This window comes from Triticum dicoccoides, chromosome 7B, assembly GCF_002162155.2.
Source record: "Triticum dicoccoides isolate Atlit2015 ecotype Zavitan chromosome 7B, WEW_v2.0, whole genome shotgun sequence".
Lineage (NCBI taxonomy): Eukaryota > Viridiplantae > Streptophyta > Magnoliopsida > Poales > Poaceae > Triticum > Triticum dicoccoides.
Window position 1 is genome coordinate 521985780 of NC_041393.1, and position 8279 is coordinate 521994058.

The following is an 8279-nucleotide window of genomic DNA, read 5'->3' on the forward strand; positions in this document are numbered from 1 at the left end:
ACTGCTACAAGTTAGTTATTAAGGTTCAGATTCGTATTAGGTGCAGAGTCCAGATTAGTTATTAGGTTCAGATTCGTATTAGGTGCAGAGTCCAGATTAGAACCTGTTTCAGAGTCCACATTGTATTTCCTTTGAGTTGGCTTTTCAGCCAAGCTATTCCTGTTATGTATGGGGCTTCTCCCACGTCAATAAAGCATCAGAATTCAGAGTATTACTATCTATTAGGCCTAGAGTAATTAGAGTTTGTTAAACACAAGTTAGAAGTTGAGAGCCATTCTTTGCAATGGGTTATTTGCATGTGCCAATAAAGTTGAGAAAAAGAAGAATACATTAATAACTCTATTTTACAACTAATCTGATAGATGAAATGCTTGGGTAATTGATTCTGGGTAATAAAGATCTAATTTTAGTATTTTACAACTAATCTAGTACTAGATTACATCTTTGGGTAATTGGTTGCGGCCTTTAAGATTGTACTCATAATTATTTTCCCCATTGTCAGATTAGGATACTGCTGTTCTTTCTCACGGGGAGCCTTTTCCTCGCTGTAGTGGTGTAGTCTTCTGAATTCTGTTGTGCCTATAAGAGAATTTACTGGAGTGTTCCCTCATTATTATTTTCATCTTGCCAGGGGTTTCTTAACTGGAGTAAACACACATCATTCAATTTTTTTTAAAATATGTCTCTTACCCTCTTTAGCTTTCCACTAGCTCCATAGCACATACCAATTGGTTATCTAGTCTCTGCCTTAATTCTTATTGACTGAAAGCACTCAAGTTTTACTTTTGACCAAAAGCACTCAAGTTTTACTTTTGACCAAAAGCACTCAGCTTTTGCGTTTTGTTCATTGAAATTTGAAATCTCAGCTGAATGGATTTATTTATTTTGCCTTACAGGGATGAAACAGAACGTTTGATAGAGATTATGCGTTTGAGGACTCCTGATCTCCATGGCGACGATCAGAGAGCTACACACTCTTTTGCGAAAGAAACTGAAACTACACCATTTTCAAACAAACTGGTGATACCTGCAAAGCCAGATGAACGAAATTGGGGGACTGATATGTTTGCACAGTCAAATGTAAGATCATCACATCTCTACAATTTCATCTCCTAATTATTTCTGTACAAACGGTCCTTAAGCATATGCTGAGACTATTATCCCTGTTATTTCTTATCTGTATGGTATACGATTTCCAGGTTCTGTCTGTTTATTTGTGAAATTCAAATGTATATGACTGTATAATGCTAGTTTCCTGACTATGCTGCCAATATGAAAATCTTTATAGTTTTCTTCATCTACAATATTTTGAATTGATTTATTTTTGTCTACTAGTAAATTTCTATGTTGTGCAGGAGCAAAATTTATGCAAATTATTTAAAAAATATCATAATACCCGCTTTTCCTGCCTGATTTCTTGTTCATCTGATCTTATGATTTTCATTGGCTTTCTAGGTGCATGATGCTACTTCACCCATTGAACTTGCTAGAGCTTATATGGAAGCACAGACCTCAGCAAGTGTACATGAATCTCAAAAGAGAAAATTCAGAGCTTTGAGTCATGGAGTTGAAATTGAGAATTCAGCATCAAAAATATTCCCTAAAGTGGCCATGGACTCTCCTGTGCGCTGGCCAGGTTCAGTTGTCCGAGACCATACAAACCACTACCTTACACCACAAAGTAATAAACGAAGAGCTCTTCCTCCTGCATCCTCTCGGTCACCATATACTGGCTCAGTTTTCCGAAGATCTGTCAAGGTCTGTCCGGTTATGATTTTTATGTGATTCCTGCCACGTGTCACATTTCTGGGGCTGTAATTGTGTCTGTTTACTGGTATGTGCTTACAGAGAACAGGACAGCTTGATACCTATAGTAACTCATCTGGGCGGCCACAGCTTTCAACACCTTTTTCCGTTGGAAGTAAGGTATTGCTTAATTACCCATGGTTTTTTGTTCTCACCATGATGTATCACTTTTTTCTTTTGCTTCATTAGTTCGCTGATATTCAGTTTTGAGTAATAAACTCATTTAGGATAGATATGTCCATCATGAGATCATCCATCATTTTGTGGCATGGCTTGACATTTTCTTTATCTTCTGTTGTCACTTTAGCCATGAAATAGGCATTGACAGGCCAACTGATACCCATACCAAACAAGAAGGCTAGGTTGGAGTTAGAATCATACACTCCTAGAACAATCCACTCTTCAAACCAATCACTCCAAATCGTATATTTCCAGATTGCAATATTCATTGTTGGGAATACTGTGACCCAGTTGATCATTTAAGATTGGAACTATTGTGATAACTACTGAAGCTAAGATGACTGCATTGAATTATTATGTAATTTTGTGGCGTCATCTTTCATATTGGAACCTGAGTAGATTTGCATTCCTGTAGTTCATTCAGTATATCCTCAAAAGTTTTGGACTACGATTCGAAACTGAAAGTGGGTTACAATATTGTCGCTATCTTTAAAACCTTTAGTGCTGACTGTTGACTTCCTATCTTTAAAACTTCAGTGCTGACTGCTGAGGTCTGAAGGCATTAACTGTTTGGATTATCTTACAACTCATAATTTGCATACATAATTCATCTGTTCTGACCCCTTTTCTGAAAATATAGGCTATGCTAGAGGATAAAATGACATCAATTGATGGTGTTCTTGGAGTGCAACCATCAACCTCTTCTGAAAGAGTACATGTAGATGCCGTTGGCACTGATACTCCACATACATTCACCCTAGAAAGACCTCACGGCAAAGGCACCATAGAAAGCGGTTCGGGTACTGGACGTATACCAGTGGCAGACAATATTTCCAAGCATGCTGCTGTATCTGTTCACCCGAAGTCGAGCCAGACAGCTCAGAAAATACTCCAGCATCTTGAGAGGACAATTCCATCCCCTACAGTAAAGCCAGAGCTAAGGCGAACTGCAAAGAGAACTATTTCCCCTGTTGTCATCAGCAGCCCGTATAAAATGCCCGACTCCATCACTAATAATGCTCCCAGACAGAACAGCCTCAATGAGCGTGCCAGTGCTTATCAGGAAATTTCAAATGTGAAGAAGGTATATATCTCAATGTATTTTCCAGCGTAATAATCTTGCTTACTACTCCCTCCGTCCGAAAATACTTGTCATCAAAATGGATAAAAAGGGATGTATCTAGAACTAATATACATCTAGATACATCCCCTTCTATTCATTTTGATGACAAGTATTTCCGGACAGAGGGAGTATTTGTGAAATGCATCTATTGAAGTTTACAATTCGGGATTCATATTTATCACCGGCCAGCTAATGTTTGTATAGTCAATGGCTATTTAAACTAGGCTGAAACACTTGGAAGAATTATGTTAGTGCAATGCAGCTGAATAGTGTTTCCTTGCAACGTTTTCTACAGACTACAGGCTACTTGTTTAAGTTTTATGTAGTATTGGTACTGTTTGTTAGTCATTTAGCAGATGCTTGGCAGAATCATACTATGAACAGTTATTTACTCAGATAGCTGTGTTTACTTCTGTTCAGGTTCAGGAACCCCCAAGCAGCTCCAATTGTGAGGAGCCGGCTCCAAAGGTCCAGAGCCCAGTGGCCACCCCAGAAGTCGCCGCAATGACCAGCTCGCAGCATCCTTCAAAACCCGACGTGGCAACTGCACCAGCTGCAGCAGTCTCGGATAAAAGCGCGACCAATGGTTTCATGTTCTCGTTCCCTGTCACCAAAACCTCAGTTTCGCTTCCAGAACCGCCACCCACACCTACTTTCTTCTCACCGCCGAAAAGGAGCCCCCCAGCTGACATCCAAGATATCCCCAAGTTCAACTTTGGCTCAGCAAGCCCTATGGATAATCTTGTTTTCTCCGTCGATTCGGCGAGCGTCTCTGCTGGTGCAGAGGAAGTGGCTCCAACCTTCAAGATTGGGTCGGACAAGAAGCGAGAACTGTCCTTTGATGTGGCTGGGAAAGATGCACTTGTCTCTTAGAGATGGGCATCCTCTGCCATCTGAACCCGGTCGCCACTTGTTATTTGCTGGGATGACGGCACCATTTATAACAAACAATACATGACTTATACAAGAAAACATGGGCCTCGCATACCCCAGTATTTTCTACGTATATTTTTTGTGGATGCTCCTGTCCTGAGTTATGTGTCATTTGCAGGATCTCCCTCCCCCCTGTGTTTCTCAACCAAGCCACGCCTGGAGTCAGTTGGGCATCAGCCAATTTGGTGTCCACACGGCTTTGGTATGCCTGAATAAAACTTCATAAAGCAATACCTTTTTGGTCAAAGGTATGCCTCTGATTATGTGTGTCTAATCTGTTGGAAAGGACCTTCTTTTCTCCATGGAAGCGCGTCTGATCCCGCGCATTTTGACGTATCATCCGACTTGGAAAAACCAAAACAAACAAGGGGGATGATCTGGTTCCCAGAGACCCAAAGACAGGAGTCGAGTCCGAGTCATGAGGGTGACCGGCTGATGCAGAAAGGCATTGACTGATTGCGTTTTCGCGCTGGCCTGATGGTACCTTTGAACCAAGCATGGCCAAAATGTAGGGTGTCACGCTCATTACAGTAGTATTATTAATAGTGATAGTCTATCTCATGCATGCATGGTGTGAAATAAAAGTTTAGCTTTGACGCGTTGGTACGAGCTGATTGTGGGTAGGGTTAGGGAGGCGGCGTCGCCTTCGTGACAGCGTTCGTGGCCTGGAGAAAGGGGAATCTTGTCCGTGCCATTATTGTAGACTTGAAGTTATGTATCTGCCCGGCACGGCGGGTGTGATTTGAGCGGTGGATCGTCTGATTATGGGGTCGATGATGTTTATGTCCCAACGGCCGATCACACCGTCTAGATTGCCCCTAAGCTATGCATCGGTCATCAAAGAAGGCTTGGTGTAGTTGCCGTCTGACGCGGAAAATTGAAAATGGAGCTCGGTAGCTTTAAGAAGCTGAAAAGCATGGATGCACGACAGCAACAAAGGTTGTACAAATCGTGCATCTTTAAAAACTACTCCCTCCGTTCCGCGATTTACTCGTCGTGGTTTTAGTTCAAATTTGAACTAAAACCATGACGAGTAAATCGGAACGGAGGGAGTACTCGACAGTGAAATCCACTCACAGCATGAATCCCAAAGGAAATTCGAGGTACCATCACGACCTCGTGATCTCTTCAGATGAGATGCGATCCCTACAATTTTTCTATGTAAGGAGGGGATGCAGCAGAACCCCTTCATCTCTCATGATCACGCCGTGATGGTGATGATTCCCTACTGTACCTTTCTCCATGACCGTAGAGGACTAAGAGGAGGACCCAAAATCTCTTTCTGTGGCGCGGGCCCGGGTCTTCAGCACAAAGGTCGTGGAATTCCGGGGCGCGCCCCCATGCCACTGCTGATTCCAACGTGATCGTGTCAACGTCACGTCCGGGCCCTCCCTCCGTGACCGTGTGGGCGTGGCGAAAGCTTTCTTTGCGTTGCGGTACGGGGCAAATGCAAAGGCAAAGGCAGAATATGGTCGCTGTCAAGGCATCAAACAAAACAGCCGGCCGGTCGACTAGCGAGCCAGCTAGGGTTTCTACGACTGCTTACGCACGCAGCCACACTGGTCGGCCTGCAGCTGCAGCTGATACGCAGGATGAGGGGAGGGCCAAACGCGTGGTGCTTCTCGTCCTTTTCTGTTCCGGTCCCCGAGCTCTCCTGATTTTCCATTCACATTTTCGCACAAAAAGGTTGGGAGGGACCGATTTGTTTCGAAACATGATTTGTCATTTTTACTTAGCAACGAAGAAGAGAGCTGCCCGGTTAATTAGAACATGGCAGTGCGAAGGGTCCTGGCCGACATGGCTGCCTACGTAGACGCGCGCGCGCACACACACAGCCGAGAAAGAGGGCATCCGCTACACATGTATTCGGAGATTGTGATTTTGGCTGCTCATGAACTAGCTCGGCTGGCAAGATGAATGTCTTCCATCGAAAATCTATTTACGGTATAGGCGCTTATGACCTCCCCCTCTATGCCTTGCGGTAATGATTCCTCTGCAACTTGCATCGACGAGCTCCACAAATTGGATTGTAAGCGTATCTCGAATCAATAAAGCTTTTGGTTTAGAAAAAAACATTGTACTTCATGACCCTAATGCAGTGTACAAGTTGATATTTTTGCCATACTTCCTGCAGACGTAAAATAAAAAAATCCCATCATGCTAAGAACAAATCCTGAGACACTAAAAATACAACTTTTACCACAAAATCATAAGAAAACCAAGTTAAAAGATAACGGTGTTTAAAGGTAAACTCTTGCTGTCAAACAGACAACCGAGAAAGTACAAATAGCAGATGCTATTCTTTTAATGAAATAGCAAATGTTTATGGTGTCCTGTCTTGGTGACTCTGAAAGGATGAGAATATTCAGATGTTTTTTCTCATTTGTGTCCTTTTCATATGTTAAGCCAATCATCAAGTCTTTGGTTGCAAAGCCACTTGTTGAGAAGCAACTTTAGGTGTGTGAATGTGATGACCACATCCCACAGCTTAAAGCACCACCTCACCACGGGATGGCAACTTACATCTAAAAAGAAGGCCTTGCAAAAAAGTGAGCATATAGCACAAAGTAGAAACACCAAAGAAACAAAAAAAGGTGATAGTACTAACCACACGATCACTAACCTTTAATTAGTTGATCAACACGTCATCAAGTTCAACAGAGCAAATGGTTACCTATGTACTTTTTTTGATAGAAACATTACAAAAAAGTCGCTGTTTCTCTTCCAAGTGTAAGCTCTAGTTGCATCTGCGTTGCAACTTTTTCCGTCGATGCAAGTTTATTTTTTAATGTAAAATGCTGTTACACAGAAAATATAATGAATTGATCAAAGCGATGGACCCCCTCGAGGGATTATATACACATCTTACAAACTTTTTTTTAGGGAATCTTACAACTTCTTCTAAGTACACGCAACATTACCCCCCAAAACACCGAAAATTCGAATCTGAGCCCGAGCTTATCTGCACCTGCGCTCACGAAAAAAATCAAAATAAATAGTAGAAAAATTCAAAAAATTCCAAAAAAAAATTGGGGTGGTGGACATTTTGATGTGTGAGGTACGCTCCAATTTTTAAAACATTTGGACTTCTGTGCAGCTCTCAGAAAAAAAGACAAATCGGAGGTCTGTAAAAATGTGTACTGTTCATATACTGTTCTGGTCTGATTTGTCTTTTTTGCTGAGAGTTGCACAGAAGTTCAAATGTTTTGAAAATTGGAGCGTACCTCACACATCAAATTGTCTACCACCCAATTTTTTTTGGAATTTTTTGAATTTTTTACGATTTTTTTGACCGGGTGCAGATGCACCCGGGCACCGAAACGCCGTTCTCCCAAAACACATCCTTTTATTTCTTAATAAAGTTTGAACTCATATTCTCTTCGTAAGCATGCGGGTGTTTGGAGCACATGCATTTGATAAGATATCTCTCTTGAAATCATACCGGCATTATACCAGTGAAATGGGCTAGTTAGGACTACAGAAAAGTTGCGTAATTCCCCAAAGAAAGAAAAAAAAAGAAAGCAGTCGCATGATTCCCCAGAAAAGAAAAAAAAAGTCGCATTATTGATCGACCCTTGTATTGCCATGCCAGATGATTGGTATCGTTCCATAGAAAACTATTGGAGGCCGCCATCGAAATGCTTTCCATACTATGTTGGATGATTTGATGAATAGATGGGGTTTTTTCCTGAAGAAAATAATAATTTTGAGGCGACCACAGAAGAGAGATGGGCGATGACGGCGGTGCGTCATCGGCTTGCTTCAGTTCTTGTAGTCGTCGCTAGGTGGTCTATAGATCTGTATGTAATTTTATTATTTCTCGTGTTCGTTATATTGCCATGATTGAAGACGAATAGATTGAAACTTTTTCTTGAAAAAATAGAGAGAGAGAGGTGCCACACGAGGCACACTCGAAGGGGCAATCTGCAAAAGAACCGCAAAAGGACTAGCAGACGCGTCCGCCGTCCACCACCGGTCCACGACAGACGCGCACGCACAGAGCACCACAGCACCCCCACCGCCGGCCCCGGTTAACCCCCCTCCTCCTCCCCCTTCCGTTTCAAAAATCAAACCTCCCCGACGGAAGCCCTCTTTCCCCTCCCCACTCCCTCCCTCCCGGCCGTTGCGGTGGCGAATCCGGGCTGCAACGCGGGGCCGCCGGCGTGACCCTCCGTCCCCTCCTCCGCCGCGTCCCCCTCGTCGGGTCGCCGATCCACCTCGTCCCGTCCAGTCCCAC

General features: G+C 42.9%; 1 protein-coding gene across 1 annotated transcript in view; it reads left to right on the plus strand.

The window, feature by feature from the left end:
• Nucleotides 1-4648, plus strand: part of LOC119336672 — a 6766-nt gene extending 2118 nt beyond the window's left edge. The window contains exons 4-9 of the mRNA XM_037608736.1: nucleotides 897-1080; nucleotides 1456-1758; nucleotides 1849-1926; nucleotides 2627-3070; nucleotides 3530-4244; nucleotides 4329-4648. Of these exons, the coding sequence (XP_037464633.1) occupies nucleotides 897-1080; nucleotides 1456-1758; nucleotides 1849-1926; nucleotides 2627-3070; nucleotides 3530-3982 (1462 nt within the window). The 3' untranslated portion in view covers nucleotides 3983-4244; nucleotides 4329-4648. The remainder of the gene's footprint in view (nucleotides 1-896; nucleotides 1081-1455; nucleotides 1759-1848; nucleotides 1927-2626; nucleotides 3071-3529; nucleotides 4245-4328) is intronic.
• Nucleotides 4649-8279: the final 3631 nt, after the last annotated feature.